The following is a 27,740-nucleotide window of genomic DNA, read 5'->3' on the forward strand; positions in this document are numbered from 1 at the left end:
TCACTTTAAATCCTATTTACCATTCATTAGGAATGAGATTTTTACAATATTTCTACATTATTTAGGCACTTTTTGGAAGTTAATGGTCATTATTTACCATCTACTCATTTGATGCTGTTTGGAGAATCGGTAAAGTAACAATACGTATGGTGATTGCTGTCAGTTACGAGTGATTTTTCGGTTGATGAGAGGAGTGTTCACTGTGAATAGTGACAAATGCCTTTTTCAAGGCCAAGCCGTGGGAACGCAGTCTGTTTGCCAGACTTGCCTGCTCTTCTAGTTGGCCCGGGCACAGCCGCTTTCCTCAACACTGGCTGTAAACACTGAAGCGCTCTCCGCTTACGTTGGGACGGATCTCCGGGAGGTGTGCCAAGCAAGCCAACTAATGCCCACCATGGGCACTCCTGTCTCAAAGTCCTCACTTTACTGGAGATTTCCAAGATAAAAAGGGCACATTGATCCAAAACATCAGTATCAAGCTAGTCCAGACGTATGAAACATCCTGCTTTGCTTTATTTTACAATACTGTGATTCAAGCTTATCAAACACAATGGTGTGATGCTTAGGAATCCAATAAATGTCCCCCAGCTAGGTCATTTCATGTGATTTCATCTTTTTCTGCCACTTATTTTCTTACCGGTCCAAACTCGGAAACAGTTTGGATTAAATAATGTCTCCGTCTTTTCCTGTTTAGGCTACGTCACCCAGCATTTCTCAGTGTGACCGCATCTGTTGTGTAATTGTGCTAGCATGAGACTACGCCGTTAGCGTTGTGCTCACCAGTCAGGGCGCACATCTAGTGTCACAATATATGCACATATTGAACACTTGCCACAGCACAAGTCATGCAGCGCTGTGGGTGCCAGAATGCTAAACGCTGGCTTTAAATGGCTTCACAGGAAATGCATTCCAGATGTTTGCAACTGCAGGAACACAAGTTCCTCTTGAAGGAGCTGATGGAGGGTTGATATCGCAATATATGGTATCAGTAGATTTCAAAAATACCACATTCACTTTAAATTCGATCTAATGTAAAATGTTAAATAAATAGAGAAATAATTAATGAATCATCATAATAGCTGTTCCCCATAAAAAATGTATATACAGAATTATTACAACATTAATTTGTATTTTAATTAACTTAAAGTTTTTATGAAGATTTTAGAACCTCTGTGATAAGGTCGTTCGTAATACTAGTGATGAGTGAGTTTTCAGTTTTCGTAACAACTAAATTGGAGTCCTGAGATTCTTTCACGTATTAAACTCGATTTCAGTTCCACCCTCTTGAGGAATGCCGCTGCCACGAGCCAGAAAGGAAAACACGTCTGAAAACAAAATTAAAATTCTTCCCTAGTAATTGAAGAACATTACATTCATAGCAGCTCACTGAGTATGTCTAACTTGTAAATGGCTTTATACATTGCTGATGCTGGACTGTATCAAACCCTATTTGAGAAACATGTAAACACACAAACAGAGAATGCTGTTCCTTGTTACATGGCTGATATGTTTATCATATTACCACGAGGACATGAGTGGGTTTATAATGCCTCAGACGTTGACCTAACTGCAGAAAAACAACTGTGTTGTTGTCTTATATCTTTTTTTTTTTTTTGGGGGGGGGAGATATTTATACTTTTATGCGAGTTTTATATGGAAAGAAAGCCAGCAAACAAAAGGAAAAAATAAATTAATATAAATATAGTGTATACTCTTATACACTCTTAGGTGATATTAAAAAGGAAATATGAACTGTACTACCATTCAAATATTTTGGGTTTGATAATAATGTTTTTGAAAGACATCTCTTATTCTCGCCAATACTGTATTTATTTGATCAAAAATACAGTAAAAACAGTAATAATGTTAAATATTATTACTATTCAAAGTAAGCATTTTCTATTTTAATATATATTAAAAAGTAATATATTCCTGTCAAAATCTGAATTTTCAGCAGCTGTTTCTCTAGTCTTCAGTGTCACATAATCCTTCAGAAATGAGAAAAAAATTACTGTAAAATTTAAATTCTTTTACATTTTATTCACAATTTTGGATTAGATTTGGTAATAATACATAATAATAAAAATAAAAAAGAAACAATAATTCCAGCTGTGTTGCCTGTCATTAAATGAATCAAAATAACATGTCCCATTTCACTATAGATTTTCCTGACAAGAAGCGCTGATGATCTTTAATTATGCATGAGTTCACTGACATGCTGAAGTATTTCCTGGTCAATTGCATGCAGTGCTAATCAGTTTCCCAGCATACCTGAGCAGTGCCAGGAACTTGCTGCCCTGAGCTTCTGTTTCTAATCACAGGGCTTTGATGTGCACTTGACGTGTGGACTCCACACCATTCTTATAGCCTACAGGATGGACTTTACTGGAAAACCCCAGAAAACCACTCCACACACTGTGTGACTGCAGATTCCAATGTTAGGAGTTCATATCCTTGGTTTTTACCGTAGAAATTCCCAGTAAGCTATACCATGTTCTGATGAGATTTTGAGGTCATTCGAAAATGAGCTGTTTTGCATCCCAAGAGGAACTAGTATTCACGGGAACACACTGCATTCAACCCACACAGTACAGGGCTGTGTTTCCCAAGAACATTGATCAACTTAGGCTTACGATGCTTTTTGGGAAACGCAGCGCAGGTCATTTACTTTCAACATATTTTGCATTCCACCTAAGAAAAAAAAGTGATAATAATAGCAGTATTTTATTTTTGAGTGAAATATCCGTTTAAGAGCAGGTGCTGCAAAATTCACTTGAAAGTGTTAAATTCCCATCAATGGCAAAGAGGAATTTGTCACTTCTGCTATGAAAAACTGCAGTATTGCCTGTGATTCATTAGCAAATAGCGTTAGCACTCAAAAAATGGAAGAGAAATGCTGAAGCAAGTCACAAGGCTCTCATAGAGTTGCACCATGTGAAGTTTGTGTTGTGAATCACACATATCAAATGCCTTTAGCCCACTTCCTGTGTGTTTTAAACACATTCTGCAAGTCTGCTCATGTAATTATGGCGCTTTGACAGCTTAATGCAGTTAATATAGACCATAGGAGACACACTACATTATACTTAAAGCAGGGTTTGTATTTTATTTTATTCATTTTATTTTATTTTTTATTAAAAAAATTTTAAAAACAGGAAGTGGGCTAAATACATATGATGTATGCGTTATTCACAACAAGTCAATATGATAAGTTCACGTGCCTTGTGAACTTTATCGGCCTTGTGACTTGCTTCAGTGACTTCTCTTAATTTTTTAAGTGATAATGATATTTTCTAATAAATCACAGGCAATAGTGCAGATTATTTATTTTTTTAGACTATTTTTCCTCAGAACTGAATTAATATTTATTTTCATTTTTAGATTTTTTTTCTTTGAACATTTTATTCTATTGACAATTCTATTTTATGTTTCTCTTCAGTTTAGTACATCTAACAGTACTCTAATATTGACAAAAAAACTCTAATAGTAAAAAAAACAGAGAGAGAAAATATTTTCTAAATTTCATTTATCACAGTATAAATGGGTCTTCATGCTGCTGCCTATATTTTTGGAAGAGGTCCCTCGCAAGATGATCAGACCTGGCAGAAAGGTCTGGAATGTGAAAGCAGTGGGCATTCTTCACTGCTATGTTGTTTTTATAGCCCCACACAGGAAGCCCACTCTAGTAGGGCCTCATTCATGTCTGAAAAACGCTGACTGCTTCCTCCTGTCTCTGCCTGCTGGCCAAGAGCCCTGATTACACACACACACACACACACGCGCGTGGTTGAAGTGTGTGAACCTGAGAAAAGCAAGATTTAGCTCTCTTTCGCTAATCTCTAATTTGACAAAAATCTAAATTCAGAAAACAAAAGATGGCAGTGCATCATTTTTTATTTTAATTGCACAAAATGCATACAATTTGAGTTCTTTGCGGACTATTTTATGAAATTCTTCATATAAGCACTCATATTGAATAATGTTCTGGCCATTGAGTTTTCAGACGCTGTAGAAATGATCTTCCTTTTTTAATTTAACACAGTAATTGGAGCTGTTTTGGGTGAGTGAGAAATTAGGTAATGTAAACACCACTGGTGCTCCTATATGTGCATTTCTTGCTTCATCACAAGCATGTCCAAGTTAATTTTACCATGTTCTTGGTGAAATGTCATGATATTTAATGTCTCATTTGTTCGTTTTAAGTGTTGGAGGGACAATTATAGTAAACTGCAGAAATCTGAAGTGTAAAAATGCACCCTGATTCACCCTATTGATTCCCATTGACCTGTCAGAGAGCTGAATCTCTAGAATAAGAAACAAGAAACTTTAACGTGTTTGCTCAAAGGCCAGTACATTTTTCCTTTTTTTAGAAGAAGAATTTAAACAGCATCATTTAAACTGGTTATTTTCCTCCTACATAGTTAAAAATTGTGCAGACTCACTTACTGTAAGTGTGTAAGGGTGTTTTCAGTGAAGATACTGTATCCTCACCCACAACTGTGAAATTCTATCTCCAAATGTTACATTTCACATCCATACTCCGTTTAGACTCAGTTTACTAATGCCATATTCGGGTGTGTTTGAGAATTAGTTTAGATTGTCGAGTACTGAGTTTAGAACAAGCTCTGCTTGTCCAAGATTAATCAGGAGAACTGTTTTAACCTTTGTACTTCTAGGAATTGGTGTTCATTTCATGTGAATGTTTTTACTGATAGGCTGAACACTGGAAAACAAATGGTATGTACTGCTTACTTTACTGGACTCAGTTACCCGTTTAACTGTCAAATTGGAGACTTGGGTATTCATTAGTGTTATTGTTAACAAAATCTAAAACTGAAACTATCGAAATGATTTTCATTAATTGAAATTAAATATAAAAGATGAAACACTTAAATATGTAAACAAAATAATTTAAAAAAGAAAAAGAAACACGTTTTAAAATAAAATAATTAAAATTTAATTAAAATGAAAATATAAAAGTAAAAGCTGGTTCAGAATATTAATAAATAAAAAAATGTATATAGTATATAAATAACACTGTGTTCATTGTAAAAGAGAAAAAACTCATTAAAAATATACAACCCCAATTCTGGAAATGTTGGGACGTTTTTTTAATTTGAATAAAATGAAAACTAAAGACTTTCAAATCACATGAGCCAATGTTTTATCCACAATAGAACATAGATAACATAACAAATGTTTAAACTGAGAAATTTTACAATTTTATACACAAAATGAGCTCATTTCAAATTTGATGCCTGCTACAGGTCTCAAAATAGTTGGGACGGGGGCATATTAAGCATGGTGTAGCATCTCCTCTTCTTTTCAAAACAGTTTGAAGACGTCTGGGCATCGAGGTTATGAGTTTCTGGAGTTTTGGTGTTGGAATTTGGTCCCATTCTTGCCTGATATAGGTTTCCAGCTGCTGAAGAGTTCATGGTCATCTTTGACGTATTTTTTGTTTAATGATGCACAAAATGTTCTCTATAGGTGAAAGATCTGGACTGCAGGCAGACCAATTCAGCACCCGGACTCTTCTACTACGAAGCCATGCTGTTGCAATTTCTGCAGTATGTGGTTTTGCATTGTCCTGCTGAAATGCATGTCGTCTGGAGGGAGCATATGTTGCTCTAAAACCTTTATATACCTTTCAGCATTCATAGTGCCTTCCAAAACATGCAAGCTGCCCATACCGTATGCACTTATGCACCCCCATACCATCAGAGATGCTGGCTTTTGAACTGAACACTGATGACACGCTGGAAGGCACAGCGTCCGTGATTTCCAACAAGAACGTCAAATTTGGACTCTATTCCACACTTTTCCACTTTGAAACAGTCTATTTTAAATTATCCTTGGCCCACAGGACATGATGGCGCTTCTGGACCATATTAACATATGGCTTCCGTTTTTCTTGATAGAGCTTTAGTTGGCATCTGCAGATGGCACAGAGGATTATGTTTACTGACAGTGGTTTCTGGAAGTATTCCTGGGCCCATTTAGTAATGTCAATGACAGAATCATGCTGATGAGTGATGCAAGTCCTTGTCCCTTACACACACAGATTTCTCCAGTTTCTCTGAATCTTTTGATGATGTTATGCACTGTCGATGATGAGATTGGCAAAGCCTTTGCAATTTGACGTTGAGGAACGTTGTTTATAAAGTATTCTACAATCTTTTTATGCACTCTTTCACAGATTGGAGAGCCTCTGCATCTTTACTTCTGAGAGACTCTGCCTCTCTAAGACATCCCTTTTATAGCTAATCATGTTACAGACCTGATGTCAGTTAACTTAATTAGTTGCTAGATGTTCTCCCAGCTGAATCTTTTCAAACTTTCTTGCTTTTTCAGTCCTTTGTTTCCCCGTGACAACTTTTTTGAGACCTGAAGCAGGCATCAAATTTGAAATGAGCTCATTTAGTGGATAAAAGTGTAAAATATATCTGCCAGTTTAAACATTTGTTATGTTCTCTGTTCTATTGTGAATAAAAATATTGGCTCATGTGATTTGAAAGTCTTTTAGTTTTCATTTTATTCAAATTTAAAAAACGTCACAACATTTCCAGAATTCGGGTTGTAAAACAACTTGTTTTACTTGTCCTCTTTATGACACAAGGAAATTGGGAACAATAGATTAACTGGAACAATAGAAAAAGCTATTACATTGTATATAACTTGTATACGGACGGTAAAGCATTTTAAATATTATTTTGGGCAAGGAAATAAAAAAATATTTTGGGCAAGTATGTCTATCTAGGTTAGTATTTTACCTGCTGCATACCAAGTCTTATACTGTATATCTTATATGTAAGAGTGGGAGCAACATTCTCATTCGAGAGCATTTGATTGGACAAAAATCTGTGTAGTGCACGATGAGTCATCAATGACTTTCACAAATTTTCCACTGTGAATTTTAGAGGTAAGTTAACATCTAAACATTTAGAAGTACACTAGCATAGTTCAAATCAGATGTTGGAGCTCAATTTCCCTTAAACACTCTTATTGGCACGATTCATAGCGCATGACATGAAATCTAATTAAGACTTCAGGGATCCAGGAGAGTCAATCCTCTGTTGCTGGGCAGCTCTTCATGATCTGGAGGGCTTAAACTAATTATGTTTCCGTCTCTTGGGATTCTTCTTAACGAATCATAGCTCAGAATGCGTCATGTAGTCACCACAGCCAAGTGCGAACATGTTCAGCTCCTTTTCTTATAGCAATCCAGACTCATTTACAGTAATTAGCTCTTCTACTACTAAGAAAAAGGAGGGAAATCATATAATAGATAATAGATCATGTGTTTCTACACAATGGGATTTATTACGAGGGCTAGCCTTTTGTTCTTTTTGCCCAATCACTGAAACACAATGTATAAAGAGATCGTTTTACATAATTATAAAGCTATTGTACTGTCAAACCTTTTCAATGAAGAGTAGTTGTGAAGTTGATTTAGGTGTTGTTTCCTTTAATGCACTGACACTGCCTGGACTAATTTAATCACAGAATAAGCAGATAAACCACTGTTAAGGTGAGTTATCAGATGCATATCAGTGTGAATCATCCTGACACTGACGTTCTTAACTGAACCAGTTTCACAGTGTCACGTTTGTAAGGTCAGCACATTGCAGGCTTCACGTTTGGCAGACTCAGTGGATTGTCTCCAGCTTGCATTGTTTGTAATGCAAACCAGTTGAAACAATAGGAACCAATATTCAATCACACTCATGCTGCTTGTGACAGATAATGTATTTTACTCCATTATATTATTTTAATTGATATTATAATAAAAATGGTGACGTTTTATTAATAGTATACATAGTATCTATTTCTTTTTTTTATTATTTCTTTTAATCACAAACATTTTTTTACCACATGAGCTGTTCATTAACTGAAGTGAGCAGAAATCTCAGCGTGCATCTGGAAAGCGGTTTTTAGAAAAGCCATTTTTAGCGCCTATTAACTGAAATCACAGTAATTTAATACGAGGAATGAAGTATCACAGCAATTACATCCCCAGAGGCACCTCACTGTTTTTCATCTTTGTGTAATTTCTAAAAGGAGAAGAGCTCTAAATTGTACAAAGCAAAAAGCCATTAACATCCATCTAAACAAATAAATTGCATCTGAAATAAGCTCTATATTGATTTATTTAATTTGACCACATTTTGCGAAGAGCTGACAGGAGTCAAGATGGCTGGATTGCAGAACATGCTCCATTTATTGACAAACAGAACTATTCAGTGTATCAGACAAATGACTCATAAATGAGGGAAAATATACAGTAACAAAGAAATATATTTCTGAAGAACTGAACTGTAAATACAATGTATTCAGTTTCTGCTTGTTTAAAATCCGCACTGACATTTTTGTACAATACAGATGTCACAGTGGCCATATAGCATGATGCTAATTCCTAAATGTAGCAATATGACCACAGCTGCAACAATTTATTGAAAATACTGAAATTAATTCATATTTTGGATACTATATGTAGTTCAAATCAAGCAACAGTGTTTCATTTACCACAAATAAAGAGATCAGTGGTAAGAATCCAGTGGTTTCATCACATTGCATCATTTAAAGATGCATGGTATTACTTCTAAGAGGAAGTTCCTGAGAGTATAAAAACTTTTATATAAAATTTCAATTATAACACACATATGTAATACACAAAGTAAAACGTACCCAAAATATACAGAGTTGTGTTGTTTAAATATGCACACCACACACAGATTCTCTCAGTGTCAGAATAAATGTAATTATAATATTTTTTAGAAACTCTAATATCATAAATAAATATCCTTGCGGCTTTAAATAGTTTCAGTATACAAAACATAGTACCACACAATTTTATCCCACTGAAATTATTTCAGTATAATACATTATTTTATGTTTTGATTTTGTCATTTTCTTATTATGAGGCTATCTGATCTGAGGTAGACACAGAAAATTACTTTTAAAACTCCCAGCATCACTTGTGTCTTCACAAATGACTTTGTGCATCTAGCAAATGAACAAAAATACAACAGAACTTTCTCAAATACTTTGTTTGCCAAAGAGGATAAAAAAAATATTTAAAGTGTGCATGAAATGGCAATTGATCTGTTTTCTAAATGCATGTTATTGGTCTTACTGTGAATGATTTATCCATGTATAACTTTAATATATATATATATATATATATATATACTTTTTTTTCTTTTTTTGAGCATATAATTTTTAATCAAAATGTGAAAACTCAATCATCTGGTGAAAGACAGACTTCAATCTGGTGACATATGCTGGGGTTTTTTCAATCATTTAGACTCCTTAAACCCCACCCCCTTCTTATATTCAACTGCAAGCATGCATTCAGATCTGCCACCATCCAATCAACAACCAATGGATAGAACATTTGATACATTTGATAATCTGTTTCACGTGGATGTTTGTCAAAATAACCGCCGAAAATATCTGCCGCTACTTCCAATACACTGTGACTTTAAAAATGCGATTGTTTGTAACATTTAGTGAACTTCCTAGCATTTCATAATTGGCAAGTAATGCCGAAATCTTCAGCTGTATGGTTTTCTTCCCTAGTTTTTGGGTTAATGGTCAAATATTGAACATGTACAACTTTTGCAAAACATCAAACAAACGCAGTTCATTGAGACTTCAGAACTTGAATGTAGTGTTTCAATCACACTTCAGTCTGAGTTTCAGAGAGTACAGTGATGAATCTGAAGATCAAAGGTCATACCCAGTACTGATTGTTTCGCAGAGTGGGGTTGGTGGTCCTGCAAAGCTGTGAAACTTCAGGCTCCAGGTCTCCAAAAGAGCACAGAGACACAGACGTGCCATACGGAGAGTTCTCACTTCTGGTTTGCAGTCTGGTTATGGATGAATTTCCAGCGTTTCTTGGAGTAAGAGGAGTGATGGTTACGACGGGGATGCTTGCAGGCCAATGTGGCTGGTCCTGATGAGATGGGTTGTCCAGTTGAGCAGGAGCACCTGGCGTACTCTTTAAAGGCTTTGGTTTCTTCCAGTTCCGTCTTAAGAGCAGCACCAACACGACCACAATGATGACCAGCAGCAGAAGAGCAAGAAGAGGTAAAAGGATGACCATTGAGTTTGAGGAAGAGCCCGTCTGGGAAACTGACTCTACTTTTACTGGGGTATTATTTATGGGATAAATCTCCTCCCCCCCATGGGTTGGTTTTAGGTTAGTAGTACCCGTGTCAATGCTGTTTGAATTACCCCAACGGTTGCGACCTTTAAATCTTGACCCGGATTTGGTCACCCGTTGCGTCGGCCGCTCAGGTAAAGATGTTGAAGATGGAAACAAGCTCATTGCAGCAGTTTGATTATGAAAAACAGGTCTAATTGTGGTCACTGGGATCACTGTTGACGTCTCCAGAGCAGGAACATGAGGTACGATGCTGAAAGTGAAAATCCCATTGGCGGGTTGGACGTTGTTGGCTTTAAGAACAAATCTGAAAGAATCATTTACTTCATGGACACCTGTCAGGTTCACCTTCAACTCAATGGCCAGTTTCTCCTGCTGTAGTTCACTAAAAGTGAAAGACCCCACAGATTCAACTTTCTTCCCCTTGCCGCCAATTGCCCGGACAATCCTGCCGTTTTCTGGAGGTGAGGTAATTTCAAACAACGGGTCACTACCACTCAACAAAGCAAGTTCAGACACATTCAGCAAATGGGACTTCAGCTTAATTCGAACTCCGTTAGGAAATGTTGCCCCTTCTGCGTACTTAATGAGGGGTTTCACAGTGATGTTAACTACTTGGTTAGTTAGATTTGCTTCTGTTGTGAAGGCCGCAAACTCAAAGTTATCATGGGATGACTCAAAGCTGACCATGTGGTACCTCAGCTTTTCCTCCTGGAGATCATCTTGATTGAAAACAGTGACGTCTTCATCATCTAGTAAGAGTTTACCGTACTTTGGTGGTACTGTGATTTTATAGTGCACTGTAGTGTTTTTACCATTGGTCATTGCGGCCAGGTGTGACCGTGTGACAGTTACAGAAGAGTGTCCCTGGTCCAGTAGCACCTCTGTGTTGTTAACCAGTGAAACAGTGATCTCTACCACTTCCAGATTGAAGAGTTTATATAACGGACGATGATGGCCATCAGTGACGCTGAAGTAGAACGCTCCAGATGAAGGACTGCCATCGTGGATGAAGAACACCTCTCCATTATTGATTTGAGCCTGGGAGAAGGAGTCCACTGACTCGTTCATGCGCTCTGTAATGGCTAGGAAACCATTGCTAGGTTTGCTAATCACTGTGTACTGGATTTCACTTGGTGGGTTGTCCAGGTCAACCACACTTAAGTGGTTGGGTCCGATAGCCACGGTGTCTCCCTGAACGACTTTGAGGCTGGGAGCTTTGGTCTTCAAAACAGGTGGTTGATCATTTATGGGGATTATAGTGATATTGAATGATTGTGACACAAACTCTGAGAGATCTAGGGGGCGGGTTGGTGGTTTGCTCTTAAGGTTCAGATACACATCAAAGTCAAAATGGTCATGGGTGGTCTCGGAGTTGTCATGATGGTATGTGATTCCATACTTATTAAGGATGAACTGAGAGAAATTGGGCTTTTCTTTTGTAAGATTTCGTTCCCCAACGATGACGACGCCATGCTTTGGAAGAGATGTGACCTGGTACCAAACCTCATAAGAGCTGCGCTTGGATTCAGGTTGTTTCATCATGAGATTGGATGCATCCAGCATTGATTTGTCAATTAGCACTTTATCTCCTTCAGTTACCGTCACACCTGGATATAAAAAAAAACAACATGATACATTTTATTTGACAAAAGCCATGACACTTCAGTCAGAATGACAGATTTACAGTATATTTGGCTATTACCTTTTAAATTCTTAACATTTTAAAGCTTTCACATGTCCATTCAACATTAATCATAATGAAAATACATATTGAATTCACAGCTGCATATGCAACTGTTCAAAATTGGAAAAAAATGTTTTGTGGTTTCCACAAAATATATAAGAAATGTTTCTTGAGATTCAAATTGGGATATTGCAATGACTTCTTAAGGATCATGTGACTCTGAAAACTGGAGTAATGACTTCTGAAAATTCAACTTTGAAATAAAGGAATAAATATAATTTTAACAGAAACAGAACACAGTTATCAAAAACACAATAAAACTGTAACATTGTGAAATATTATTACAACTGAATAATACAACATTACTGACTGTAAACTAGATAAAATGAATTGTTTGTCAATTTTTCATGCTGTACCTTCATTTTTGAGGAGCACAGAACTTTGCTCAGGTCCAATATTTTCATATGAAATGTCAATGTCAAACGTCTGGGGTTCAAGCGTAGCAGGTGGAGAGGACACAGTAAATATGAACTTGTCTAGGGCCGCCCATCCTAAAGACGTCCCATGAATTTGATGATATGCTACTTCACCCTCATCCACCTGAAATGATTCAAGTTACATGAGTTACTAAAATATAAAACATGAAAAAAACAAAACATGATAAAAACAACACATGCCCCCCAAATCCTATTAAAAGTCTTACACATGACTGTAAAAATATATTTCCTGAAATGACAAATTTAATTATTATTATTACTCTCTTTCTGCATATCAACATTGTATCATTGTATGTTTGAATTATCATTAGCAGCAATTCCGCATTAGCAGAGATTTGTGCTGGCTAACTAGGACATGTTACATTTAGCTTGCAAACATGACAGGCTCTCTGATTATGCTCATAGTTAATGTAAATTCATAATTCATTACCCTGCACTCTGATATGCATGGCACTGACTTGGGAAAAAGAAGTTGGCAACACTCACCATTTGTTGTGTGAAGGATGAAATATCAGTTGTGGTCTTATTTGCCTTCAAACTGACCAGTTTTCCAAATTTTGGGGGACTGATCACAGAAAAATAAAGGGTTCTGTTTGAGATGCCAGTATCATCATTGGTAACGGCCTGAAGAATGTTGTTTGAAATCAAGGATAAGGAACCTAGAAAAAAAACATCATAAGAATAGCCCTGAAAACTGACAAAACAACACAATGGCCGGTACACACTATAAACAAAACAACATTGTCTTTTGTATAATAGCTTGTGTTCTTTGAAATGTAACTTTTGAAATGTTCTTTGAAGCTTTTTTTGCGGTGAGGTTTAATAGAAGTGCATCTGAACCATAAATTACAACCACAAACAAATTTGTGCAAGCTATATTTGCTTCAAACGTCTAAACACGGTCAAAGATTGAGGGTAGGCAAGCATTTCAAGATCCTGTTTCAGATCACTTTTAGGTTGAAGCACATTAGAGTGACTGAACTCGAAGAACTTCAAGCTATATGCCAGGAAGGATTTTGCTAAAATAATCTAGCGATTTCTTTCATGACCTTAACTGAAGGTCATAGTTTCTGTATTCAGAGTTTTCTGTTGTGTCTAACTATTTGAAAGAGGCCCTGGCGACTCATTCAGCACAAAGGCCACAAGAGTAGCTTGACAGGAAGCATTTGTTAAACACATGGACACAAAGCGGCAGAATAAAACTTTCAAACTTTCTGGTGATTTATTATTGGTTATTATTTATTTATTTAATCGTGTTCCAGGTTCCTACCCATGTTAAAAATGAATTAGAAATAAAGCCATCAAATAAACTAAAAAGTAACATTAGATGGAAAAGAGGAAATAAAAATAATGGACTCCAGGAACAAATAAATTGAGTTGATTTATCTGTTATTAAACATAACAACACAAAACAAAACTATTTCAGATGCTATCTTTTAGTTTAGTGTTTCTAGAGCCATTTCTAAAATTGAAAGCAGATGCAGCAGCTGTTGTTTTCTCAGACAAAGCCATTTTTCTAGCTCTGGTTTTAAATGTGACATATGACTAAGTGTTTCTAAAATTAAGAAAATGACTGTAGTCTAATAACTTTAGGGACTTTACAGTGACTCGTTCAGTGTCCAAATGTTCTCCACTGAGCTTTTTATAGCCCGACAGTTAAAGTCGTTTTGTTATTACATGGATCGGTTGCTCTAAGATTAAGAAACCATGAAACACTTGATGCTCAGACAGAGACTTGAAAGTCTTAACTGGCTACGAGTGGGTGGAGACAGCATTGTTGACTTTATACAGAGCGGAAAGGAGGCGTCAATCTGGTGCTCTGATTTGGCATGCAAGGCAGCCAGATGCTGACCTCACTGCTGTAACATGGCATGTTATTTTTCTCTTAACTCCATAAAAAGAGATGGAGAGCACAATATTTTCTGGACCGTAAATAACTAAGATTGCATATAAAATTAAGACTTTTTGTTGTGACAGATCTTAAGTGCTCTCTACAATGATTTTTGATAACATCTAAAATTTCCTTATAAGTAATCTGTGTGTGACAGAATATACCAGGTTACTGCTGAAGTTCATCTCATGTTAATCAGCATTACCTGGAAACACCTTAAGAGGTCCAGCCTTCTCTAGATTAAGAACCAGGGCACGAGCTGTAATACTGAATATCTGCCTGGGAGCAAAGTTCAAACCATCATTTACTTGGAAGTTGAAGCCTCCTGCCATTGGGCCTGAGAAGTAAAAGAAAGCAAACATGATAATTTCCAGGAAATTAGTTTACAATTCACTGCAACTTCAGAAAACATTTTTATGTGATATCACCTTACGTACAACTTACTTTACATCGGAGGTACAGTGGTGTGCTGTGATTTAATGCACAACACTGGCATCTAGTGGTTAAACATGACATACTATTGCACAGATCTTAAAGGGATACTCCACCCCAAAATGACAATTTTGTCATTAATCACTCACCCCCATGTCGTTCCAAACCCGTAAAAGCTTTGTTCGTCTTCGGAACACAATTTAAGATATTTTGGATGAAAACAGGTTGGTTTGTGACTGTCCCATTGACTGCCAAGTAAATTACACTGTCAAGGCCCAGAAAAGTATAAAAAACATCGCCAAAATAGTCCATCTGCCATCAGTGGTTCAATCTGAATTTTATGAAGCGATGAGAATACTTTTTGTACGCAAAGAAAATAAAAATTACATTTATTCAACATTTCGTCTCCTCTCTGTCTCTCCTCACTGTAGCGCCATTTTGCAGAGCATCCGATGGACGCAAAGTGCGTACGCTATTCTCTGTCATCAGTAACGCATGGATACGTATTGCACGTTTATTTACGCTTTGATTTGAACGGAGACAGTGTATCCATGTGTTACTGATGACAGAGAATAGCATACGCACTTTGCGTCCATCGGATGCTCTCTAAAACTGCGCTACAGTGACACGGAGAGACAGAGAGGAGATGAATTGTTGAATAAATGTCGTTATTTTTATTTTCTTTGTGTACAAAAAGTATTCTCGTCGCTTCATAAAATTCAGATTGAACCACTGATGGCAGATGGACTATTTTGGCGATGTTTTTTATACTTTTCTGTGCCTTGACAGTGTAATTTACTTGGCAGTCAATGGGACAGTCACAAACAGGGGCGCGGGAAGTGGGGGTGGTTTGGAGTGATACTTTGGAGTATCCCTTTAACATCATTGTTAAGATGATTGTTTTGTGAGATTGTTGATTGTGTATGATATCTCACCACTATGTACGAAAAGCAGTTGCCGCTGGTCAATGTGAGCTTGAGTAAAGTTCATGATGGGCCTGTTGGGGGCAGTCTTTAGAGCCAGGTGACCATTGCTGGGTTGAGTAATAATGAACTCCAGCTGCTCAGGAAGCGTGTCCTCATCTTCTGCGTTCAGATCCTCTGGGGTGATCTCTGTGATGGAGTCCACCCACACCTGAGTAAACAATCAAACATATAAAGAGACACAGATTAGAGCTGGGAAAGGTTTGTAGTTTATTCAGACAGCTTAGCCTGAATGGTAAAATTTATTAAAAATAAATTCTGAATGACACATTTCTGCTGATAAACTCTCCTGTGCTCTTTATTGGTCCACTGATTGAATCTCACTCCAGCTGAACACAGTTTGGGGAAAACAAGCTTAACTCAACTCATTTGAATGCTGATCTCCTTATCCGATACCAAAGAACAGTACAAAACACACATAAGGAGACATCCTGACTCTAGCTCATAAGAATATATTTTGGGTTCAACAATGTATACAAAATGTACATACAGTGTTACAGTATTGTATAAAGACAGTAATCAGGAGAAATCAAGAGAAACAAAAAATAAACAATAATGGTATTAATGACACGGTGCAAAAATCTTACAAATCATGTCTTTACCCAAATACACTCTGATAAAGCTATAATAATCATTTATAATATTTTAGAAATGTCAGAACAAATTTCATGGGAAATTGCATAAATTCGACAATTGTCCATGTCTAGTCATATCTACACAGAGAAATATAACTCTGTCTGTGAGAAGTGTGAAGCTGAAAGTTTGGTTTGGTTGTGAAAAAAATAAATAAATAAAAGATTTCGTTGCCCATCTGCTCTGATAAGATTCTGTATCCATGTGTACACCAGTACCTCGAACCACATTCTATAAATGTCTGCTTTCTCTAAACCCCTGTTTAGCAACTGAATACAAAGCACTGAAATAACTGTAATCACTTACGTAAAAAACAAAAAATAAAAAAAATAAAACCTACATAAAACCATAAAAATGAGCAAACATGCATTTTAAAAGTAGTAGTGAGCCACCTTATGGGCATTATAAATATTTAAATATTTATGTTTGGGATCAACAAGCTAAATAATTTTTAATTATTAGTAATTAAAGCCAAAGGAAAACCTGCTGTAAGTGCTTTTGTGAACCATCTCTGAAGGTCTTTGAGGAATCTGAACCATGCAGAGCAGCCTTTCTGACTGTCCCTGATGGTCTGTGATCTGTGACTTTAGACTTGTCTTCAAGTTGAAGCCAATAATTTACATGTCTACAACTAGTAACTTGGCCTTATGGGTCTCAGAAACAACTGTGTACTCATCTCTATTCTTCTGTGACTGATGGAGACCAAAGGGAACGTCAGAACATAGACAATAAAATATTAAAACAGTACACAAATCCCAACATCTTTTTTTCCAGACCTCTGCAGAGTTCTCATACTCCATAAAACATTCTCAGACTGGAACCTCAGCTGACTTTAGTCATAAAAAGAAGTTTATATATAGTAATCTCACCCCGAGAACCCTGTTGGCTGTAATGGCTGGAGGCTCGTCATTGACGGCTGTGATCTGTACATACACAGTCCATGGTGCGCTGTGTTTTCGCAGGTCTGTGTCATTTGCTGTGATAGTGAAGTGGTCCTCTAAGCTCTCTGTGTTGTCATGGACATAATAAATTAACTCCTGTTCCACCTGCCAAGTAAGAACAACAAAATATAAATATCTATATAAACAATCTTATATATAAATAAATAAAATACAAAACCAGGTATAAAAACACCTTTGAGTGATTGCTCATGCCTTTCCATATTCCATTTTTATTTTATTTTTTTAAAAGCATGTAAAGAAATTAGGAAAACTTTACCTGCTTCCTTGTAAAGTAGGTTGTGGGAATCCCTCTGAAACGTGAATTCTCAATGCGGCCATGCAGAGGACCCTCTGAGACGTAGTACACAAAATTGAGGCCTGAGAAATGTGAGTTTGTTACTCCAATAACGTCCTCTGTGAGAGCTTTAGATGCCCCTTCCTTCAGAGTGATATTGGACACCTCAATGGGTATGAGGCGTGGGATGATATCCACAGACATGATGATGTCATTGACCTCTGCGACTCCATTGCTGGCCTCCAGAGTGAATGAATCACTCCCTTGGCCAGGTGCCACCTGTACATACTGAATGTTGCCAGCATTAACATCCCACTGGGAAAAGGTCACTAATGGGTCCTCTTGTGTTCCTTGGTACTGATCTTTACCCTCAATAAAATGGCGTAAATATCCATGAGATGGAGCAACTTTGACAGTAAAGGTTATTTCTGAAGGTGAACTAGCCTCATGAGTCACCTGAAAAGAAACGGAAATAGTAGGCCCTATTTTATTTTTGAACCTTGCATTCAGTGTTGGGGAGCAACTAACTAAAAGTAGGGATGCTACTAACTTAACTACATTTTCATTATCACTGGATTTGTAGCTTTTTCCAGTAACAAGCTACTTTTTCAAAACAAGTAGCAGTAAAATGGCTTCTCTGGCTTAATTGGGAATAACATACTATCAAAGTATTTAAGTATGCTAGTCTGAATTTAGCTTCTCTCATGGTGTCAGAAAGTCAGATTCGTTCAGGTCAATCAGTTCATCCTAAACGGTCCCATACAATTCTATCTAATGAATCAGTTTGTTCAGATGGTTATGATGTTTAACTACTTCAAATTATGATAAGCTTGTAGTTCGGTAAATAACAATCTCAAAGTAGTTTGCCCAACACGGTTTATGCCAATGCTTAGTAGAAAAAAATCTGTGAATGGTAAAGGATAAGAATTTATTACAAAAATCCCTTGATGGAGCAAAATAATGCTAAAGGTAAGTAAATAAAAGACAATATTTACCTTGAGTTTATTGCTCTCGATCTTAACTGGTTTTCCCTCCTCCACCAGCAAGGTTTTGTTATGAAGAACTACGGGTGGCCTCTGATGGCTTTCCAGGTACACCTTCACATGTATTTTAACATCAAGCCGAATGTCCTTTGCTTTCACCAGGAGTGTAAAAATGTCAGCCATATTCTTACTGTTGTCATGATGATAAGACAAGTAGCCATTCCTCAGGTCATGCTGGGTGAATGACTCAATTTCGCTGTCTTTTAAATACAGCCCACCATGTTTTGGAGCCTCTTGGATTGTGAATAATATTTCATTGTCATTTCGGATGTCAAGGTTTGTCTCTACACTAAAGTTAGCATTGGTAAGGGTTTTGGCTTGCCCTTTCTGAACCAACAGGCCTGTGTTGTTGGCAATTTTTAAATAAGCTTCCTGTGCGCTAATATCCAACAGTGAGGACACATAGTGCTTGCCATCTGACACAAAGAGAACAAAACGCCCAGAGTTCATCCCATGGTGAATGAACAGCACTCGTTTCTGTTCCAAGTCTTCTTGGCGAAACTGGTACAGCTTTTGTGAAGTGTCATTTGCAAGAACCAAGTCCCCCATTGGGATACCACGCCGGGTGTAGAGAAGCTGCCCATCACTGAAGTCCGAATCTGCATCATGGTAGCACAGGTCATCAAGTGTAAGTAACCTCTGTCCATTTTTGACTACATGGAAAACTTTGTCTACAATGCGGATGGGTTTCTCATCATTAACCAGCTGTATCGTGATGTTAAACATGCCTTCCTTGGAGCCAATGTCCTTATATGTTAAAGAAAGCTTTGTTACTGGACTTGTGGTGGCTATGAAGGTAAAACTATCAAGAGTTGTTTCACTGTCATCGTGAACAAACATAATACGCCTCAAGAATGTCTTGATTGGTAAAGGTCATAATATTGTCAAAGTCTTTGGTAGAGTTGGACAAGTTGATTCGCATTAGCTTGCCATGGTGTGGTGTCTTTGTGACTGTATAGTACATTTCTTTAGTGCTTAGAGTTTCAGCAAACAAATCATCCTTTGTGATCAGTTTACTTGCACCTTCAAGAAGTGACAGCCCATTGTTTGTCATGAAAATGCTGTTGACATCTGCTTTAATATTGATTTTGAAAATGTGACTAGCAGAATGTGCATGCTTTGAGAATATGTGGAAAACAAATTCATCATTGGTGTCCTCGTATGATCTTTCCATTAGTTGGTATTGGACTTTCAGGTCTGTGATGTCCTTTTGACGAAATGTGGAATTTACATCTAGCTTGGCATTATTCACTTCAATTATTCCCTTCTTTGGTAAAGTCAACATTCTAAAACGAAGTTCATCCTCAGACAAATTCACACCATGTGCTGCTACATACAGATGCTCTGAGTCAATTACAGCTCTCGTAATTTTGTCCAGCTCTATAGGTTTATTGTTCTTTATTGTGTAGTCTATCCACTTTACCTTTATGGGAAACACCAATACTTCAGTAGCTCTGGAGGCCACAGTTACTTTACACTTGAAGTGGTCTGTACTATCACTTGTTTGGATGGACTGGTAGGTGCTGATGTACCTCAAACGCTCCTTTTCAAGAACTCTTTGGGAAAACGAGTTGGTAATCTTCCATTCTCCACTTGAGTGCATCCTTTGGAGCTCACCAAATCTTGGTGGCTCAATCACATCGTACCGAATTTCAACTACTTGCTTTAATGCATTGGTCCAGATGGCCAGTTGATTGGTGCTTAAAAGAAACATCTCTCCTTGGATCACTTCCATTCCTGTGTTATTGGAGATTTTGTACTCAAGTCCCACAGCCATGATTCTAAGAACCACTGTGTTGCTCACCTTCTCGCCATCGCTGACTCTCAACACAATCCTAGAGTTCCTCACACCCGTGTGGACATAGTACATCTTACCGTCTACAAGAGCTGAATGGGAGAAAGAAGTTACTGGTGTACCTGGATTGTCTTCGTTCTCCAAATACCCAGCATCAGCATTAAGGTTCCCTAACACAGAGTAAACGAGGTCTGTGTAATTGCTGTCAATGTCAATGGCTTTCAGAACATCAGTGGTCAGCCTCTTCTTGGAGTTTTCCAAAAGGGTAAACAGATTCCCCTCAGGTAGACTCAACTCAGGGGCATCATTGGTTGGTGTAACTGTGACATTAAACCGGTACAACTTGTGTCCCTTTAGATAGCCTGGCACTTCCTTTCTGCTACTGGAGAACACAGAGAACATGAAAAAGTCCTGTGGGTCTTCAGATCCTCCATGGATGTACATCACTCTGCCGTGCCACAAATCCAGCATGCTGAATGTATGCTCAGCCTGCTCCTGGTCTACATCAAGCCTAAGCTGACCATGCACCGGCTGCTCTTCAATCCTAAAGATGATCTGAGACTGACGGATGCCAAGCTTTTGAAATCAAGGTTTACTTTAATATGCTTTGAATCCAAGGATCCCCGACCCCCTTCTGGGACAACAAGGTTTCTAAGCTGTAAAAAATTGCGTCCGTACTTCTTGACAAGACCTTTGGCTAGGGTGGATACATCGGTGGGTGGCAGCGGAGTGACAGAGTCAACAAGGGTTATGGGAAGGGTTGTTGGGCTCACTGTGGTGCTTATATCCAGCTCCTTTTCAGGTTCACAACCAACAGAGATGTCTTTGGTTACCACAGCATTGGGAAGACCCATTTTGACATTATTTATTTTAATGTCTCTGAAGCATCCTTTAAAGGAGCCACCTTTAATACGTTTCCCTGCTACGGAGGAAAGGCCAACCTTTCTGACCTCAGAACGTGTGCTGTCATCGATTCCCCCCAGGAAAAGGGAACCTTTCAGATGAAAGGTTTTTGATCTAGAGGTAATGATGGACTTTACAGTTTCTCCATCTACTGTAAGTTGGAGGTTTTTTGGTGTGAAAAAAAGCTGAATGTTGTGCCATTTGTTGTCATTGATGAAGGTAAGGGAACGTAGCTCTGTTTTACTTCCATCTTTACCAACCATTGCAACAAGGAGACCTTTCTGGATCTCTAGAGCGACAAAATCTCCCTGTCGAGCTGAGTTGTAAATGATGATTCCTTCTTCAGCTGAAGTGTGGATTGAGCATTCAAAAGCCCACTCATGTTGTGCTGTCCAAGGAGGAAGGGATATATAAGCCCGTGAACTGAAAAAACTGATTGGGTCATCTTCATTGGCAAAAAACTGAGGGCTGCATCCTAGGGAAACCTCATAGACATTCTTGAACCCTGAGTAGGGCCTTAGCGATGAAAGGAGGTTGTGCTGATTAAATATTACTTCATCGAGGCAACCACGGAAACCATTGAGATCTCTGGACAGATAGGCCTGATCCAATCCTCCAGTACCACCAACATATAGGCCGCCATTGATGTGCAGCTCTTGTTCTGGACCTGGCATTCGCAGGCTGGTCTTGGAGTGGTTGTCCACAGTCAATGTGACATTGTAAATGTCATGAAAAAGCTCTGCAGTGTGCCAGGCCAGATCATTCAACTGGGTTCCACTGTCTGAGAGAAGGATCTGCTCTCCAGATCCCAGATCCAACTTTACCTGTGAATGACAGGAACAATGTAAAAAAAAAAACAACTTTCCTTACACAATCCTATACATAAGAATACACAGATTTATATATTTTATAAATTCTCTAGACATAACTGGGGTCCAAATACTTTTCAAATAAATCTAAACTGAAAAACATTCTGTTTATAATACATATGTTTAATACATATACAGTGAGGAAAATAAGTATTTGAACACCCTGCTACTTTGCAAGTTCTCCCACTTAGAAATCATGGAGGGGTCTGAAATTGTCATCGTAGGTGCATGTCCACTGTGACAGATATAATCTAAAAAAAAAAATCCAGAAATCACAATGTATGATTTTTTAATTATTTATTTGTGTGATACAGCTGCAAATAAGTATTTGAACATCTGTCTATCAGCTAGAATTCTGACCCTCAAAGACCTGTTAGTCTGCCTTTAAAATGTCCACCTCCACTCCATTTATTATCCTAAATTAGATGCACCTGTTTGAGGTCGTTAGCTGCATAAAGACACCTGTCCACCCCATACAATCAGTAAGAATCCAACTACTAACATGGCCAAGACCAAAGAGCTGTCCAAAGACACTAGAGACAAAATTGTACACCTCCACAAGGCTGGAAAGGGCTACGGGAAATTGCCAAGCAGCTTGGTGAAAAAGGTCCACTGTTGGAGCAATCATTAGAAAATGGAAGAAGCTAAACATGACTGTCAATCTCCCTCGGACTGGGGCTCCATGCAAGATCTCACCTCGTGGGGTCTCAATGATCCTAAGAAAGGTGAGAAATCAGCCCAGAACTACGGGAGGAGCTGGTCAATGACCTGAAAAGAGCTGGGACCACCGTTTCCAAGGTTACTGTTGGTAATACACTAAGGCGTCATGGTTTGAAATCATGCATGGCACGGAAGGTTCCCCTGCTTAAACCAGCACATGTCCAGGCCGACTTAAGTTTGCCAATGACCATTTGGATGATCCAGAGGAGTCATGGGAGAAAGTCATGTGGTCAGATGAGACCAAAATAGAACTTTTGGTCATAATTCCACTAAACGTGTTTGGAGGAAGAAGAATGATGAGTACCATCCAAGAACACCATCCCTACTGTGAAGCATGGGGTGGTAGCATCATGCTTTGGGGTGTTTTTCTGCACATGGGACAGGCGACTGCACTGTATTAAGGAGAGGATGACCGGGGCCATGTATTGCGAGATTTTGGGGAACAACCTCCTTCCCTCAGTTAGAGCATTGAAGATGGGTCGAGGCTGGGTCTTCCAACATGACAATGACCCGAAGCACACAGCCAGGATAACCAAGGAGTGGCTCTGTAAGAAGCATATCAAGGTTCTGGCGTGGCCTAGCCAGTCTCAGACCTAAACCCAATAGAGAATCTTTGGAGGAGCTCAAACTCCGTGTTTCTCAGCGACAGGCCAGAAACCTGACTGATCTAGAGAAGATCTGTGTGGAGGTGGGCCAAAATCCCTCCTGCAGTGTGTGCAAACCTGGTGAAAAACTACAGGAAAGCGTTTGACCTCTGTAATTGCAAACAAAGGCTACTGTACCAAATATTAACATTGATTTTCTCAGGTGTTCAAATACTTATTTGCAGCTGTATCATACAAATAAATAGTTAAAAATCATACATTGTGATTTCTGGATTTTTTTTTAGATTATGTCTCTCACAGTGGACATGCACCCACGATGACAATTTCAGACCCTCCATGATTTCTAAGTGGGAGAACTTGCAAAACAGCAGGGTGTTCAAATACTTATTTTCCTCACTGTAACATTAAAGTAAACAGTTAATAAAATAGAATAAAACAAAAAAATAAAATAAAGTAAATATTTTCCAGATAATCTTAATTATTTGCTTTACATACAGTGACAATATAAATGCCAATTATTTAATTTTTGAAACCAAATATTGTTGTTATAAATGTTTTTGTTATAATGCAATTATAACATATTTTTCTAAAATATAATAGGGAGCTAGTAAATATATTTGTCATTTAGCATCAGAAAGTTTGAAAACCCCTGAGTTATACTAACAAACGTCTACTATAACAGCAATAAATTATTTGAATTGCAAAGAAAATGTTTATGAAAACTAGCACTTTATATTCATGAAATTCTCTTCCATATTGGAAATAGTCAAGTGTAATAAATAGCATCTGTCTACAGCCAATACATTTTACTCTTAACATAAAATGTCATTGTCTTTACATCAGACAGCTAAGAAAAACTTGACATGGCTTGCTGAATATTTCTATCTTTTTCTCAACTGAAAGCAATTATAATCTGTGCTGTACTCAAAGAGGGTCACAGCCAAAGGATAGAAAATCACAATTTAATGACCTCAGATAAATGTGAGAGTTCAAAGATATTTTCAATTACAAGCAAATCGGACCTCAATGTTCAGCACAATCTGTTCTGTCGTAGCCCAAAGATATCCTTTATAAAAATAAATCCATTTCAGAAATTCATGCAAAGGTTTTGAACTGGATTTTGGGACTATCTACTTCTCCCACAATGTCAACTAAGCCCACATTCTTCAGCCAATAAGTCAGTGCAATCATCAGGTTTGTAATGTATACCTTGAATAAAGGTGCCGAGGCGGAAGAGTCTCAGACAGTATCATAACTAGACCATGGAATAAAATTCACCATTCCATTTCATCTGAAGAGGATGGGTGATATTCCATGTGTTGAGTTTATGTCTCAACACAAAATGCTAGTCAGTCTTTATTATCACTTTTTTTTTTCTAATCAGATTCTTTTCAAGCCTAAATGGAATTGACATGTTTCCACATGTAGTTTTGTTGTGGTAGATCTAAACATTGCTGAGGGTGAAATAGCAACATGTGACTCACCTGCAGTCTGCCTGCATTCATCTCCAGCAGCAGGAAATCATTCTGCCCTGCAGCCAGGAAAAGCAGGCCGCTCAGGCTGGAGGTGCGGAAACGAATGTGCAGTGTGTTACGGCTAGACGTCTCTGTCCCTTTTAACTGCACAAATCCATCACCATAGAATGAAGCTGCACATAAGAGAATATCACCCATGATGCTTGTTTTTTTTTTTTTTTTGTCCTGAATGCTCAATGAGTCCAAATAAAGCACAGTGGAACTTAGTATTGGTTTCATTTCTTTGCCTTTTGTTAATGAATTTTGAATTTTTAAAGTATATAACTTTTTAATTACACTTTTTAACTGGTAATAAATTAAATGATTTATGAGAAAGGACATTATTATTATTCAAAGGGATTTATTCACTCTTATTCCAAACCAGCATGGTTTCCTTTTTTCTGTGAAAACACAGAAAAAGGCTTTTATTTTTTTGGTCAATACAATGAAAGTTAATGGGGTCCAGCATTGTTGTGGACCTCACTGACTTTCATTGTATGGACAAAAACCATTTAAATTCTCTTCAGAAAATCTTATTTTGTGTAACACAGAAGAAAGAAAGTACAGGTTTGGAATAACGTGAGGGTGAGTAACTGATGACAGTTTTATCATTTCTGTGTTAACTTTCCCTTAAAAGTTACATTTTGATTTTGACACAGATATTAAATAAAAGTGACCGAATGAATAAAAACAACAACACTTTACAGAACAAGCCGGATGGCGCCAGGGAAGCACTGTGATACCCATGTGCATGTGCTGGCATGCTCTGCCCTGACAGCACCCTGTTCTCAACATAAAAGACTCTGACATAGCCACATTGTCTTAGCCCTGCTGTCCATTGATGGAGGCCTGGACGCAGCTGTTTTCTAACCCAGCCACACCACATCACCCTTTAATCTACACTAATGTGTTCTACACTCTCATCTACCTCTCTCTAAAGGTGTCACTATAGTATTTACACCCCTTAATTTGTATGGGCACAGAGCACTTATACTTTAGGACTGAAATGACACACTGATGTTTAGTGTAATTCTGTCAAACTATGCAAGTGCCATTACTCATTTGTGATGCTACATATTGCATGAATAAAATGTTCTGTTTTAATGAATATTTATTCTTTTCTAAATCCTTTGTTTACAATGCTTAAGGCACCATGCAAATTTCAGTGAAGCAATGTTATTCACTGGACTTTGCATAGCTTACACAAGTAGCCTAATAAAATTGTGGAAACACAATTGTGGACTATGGAATTACATTAAACTTTAATATGCAACAATGAATAATTATGTATCATACCTCCCCATACTGGTCTAACAAAAGGCAAAGGGGCAATATTAAAACCAAATATTTTATCAAAAGTACAGTTGATCTACAATAAATATAAATGATGTTTTGATGTTAAACTTTGTGGTCAAACCTGAAATGACAGTAACAGAGGAGAAAACAAGAATGTCATGCTATCTTTAGTTTCTTTTATCACACAAAGAGGTCCTACATCTGACATCCTGGAGATTTTATAAGTCTGGACACTGCGCTCCAAAATAAGACCACGTCTGACGTCTTGATAATTCAGTGGAGTCGCTATTGTGAAGCTCAACACAGAACAACTGCAACTGATGCAACAATAAAACACAATTTAGCACATTACACTAATATTACACTAATATTCAAATATTCATGTAGGCTAATTACAGGAATTTGCTGATGAAACATTTAACTCTTTAAATAATGCTGGATAGGTCTATGAATTTCTCCTGTTTTGCAAAGCTTTTTGCAAAAAAAAAAAAAAACATTACCACTTGAATAAACATGTTGGCTAATAAAATTTCATAGTGCATGCTTTGATGTTGGTGAATAACTGCATTTCATTGTTATTAATAACTAAAAGATTGTTTTCTGAGCACTGACATTTGGCAAGCAGTGAATATGAAATCCCTGAGAGCCACAAATCTGTGCAGTCATGAATGTTATATTATGTACACAATAAACATCATTTTTGATTTGGGCACATGCAACACTGGCAATGAACATGATTTGGATATTGAAAAGCCAACTTTAAGCATGTATATTTTAATACATTTGTTTGTGTTAACGACAGTTAATGCACAAACCGCTAAAACGACAAGAACTTATGTTTTCGTTATACGGACAACAGCCATAAGAAATAGGCTGTTTGTCTATAACCACATAGAAACGTGATATTTGGTGAAACTCATAAATCGTCCACTTGCTTTTGCTGAATCCTCCAACTTAAATGTTACACACACAAATGTAAATGCTGAATTGTCCTTCTTTACATGCTTTACATCAGCCATACTTGAGCAATTTGAACAACTTACCCCCTTGTGCGAGTCCGACAAAGAGCAAGAGTAGTCCGTTTAAAAGGGTCACCCCCATTTTAACATCAATGCAATGTGATCATTCGGTTTGAAATAAAGAAACAGTGTTTTAAATTCATTGTGTAACCAAATTCATGGCGGCTCGTTCAACTCCTCACTTTAAAATCTTTCCACAAACTTGTGTGTTCGAGCAGCAAGCGGAGAGGACTGGAGGAGAAACTCCGCCTCCTCAAGCTTTCTCTAGCCTCAGATATTTACCCCTCACCCCGACAAACAGCGTAGGATCACATATAAAACAAACCCTATGTTGTACTTGGAAAATTACAGTCAATAAAGCAGTTATTAACATTAGGATAAAGTCATATGCATAAAAACAATGCGGGGAGGGGGTTCTATAGGGAATATGTCAATGTATCTTATTATGT

The 27,740-nt window shown here is 37.6% G+C and overlaps 1 protein-coding gene across 1 annotated transcript; it reads right to left on the bottom strand.

Annotated features, from left to right (window-relative positions):
* Positions 1-8,198: 8,198 nt before the first annotated feature.
* Positions 8,199-27,578, bottom strand: cspg4ba (chondroitin sulfate proteoglycan 4ba). Its single transcript, XM_058777302.1, is given in 12 exon segments — positions 8,199-11,778; positions 12,272-12,455; positions 12,839-13,011; positions 14,449-14,580; positions 15,611-15,809; positions 17,161-17,337; positions 17,510-17,983; positions 18,523-19,417; positions 19,419-20,938; positions 20,941-22,092; positions 24,947-25,110; positions 27,316-27,578. Coding segments are annotated over 12 exon segments (7,170 nt in total). The 5' UTR covers positions 27,374-27,578; the 3' UTR covers positions 8,199-9,736.
* Positions 27,579-27,740: the final 162 nt, after the last annotated feature.

The sequence above is a fragment of the Onychostoma macrolepis genome, chromosome 05 (assembly GCF_012432095.1).
Source record: "Onychostoma macrolepis isolate SWU-2019 chromosome 05, ASM1243209v1, whole genome shotgun sequence".
NCBI classification, from domain to species: Eukaryota; Metazoa; Chordata; class Actinopteri; order Cypriniformes; family Cyprinidae; genus Onychostoma; species Onychostoma macrolepis.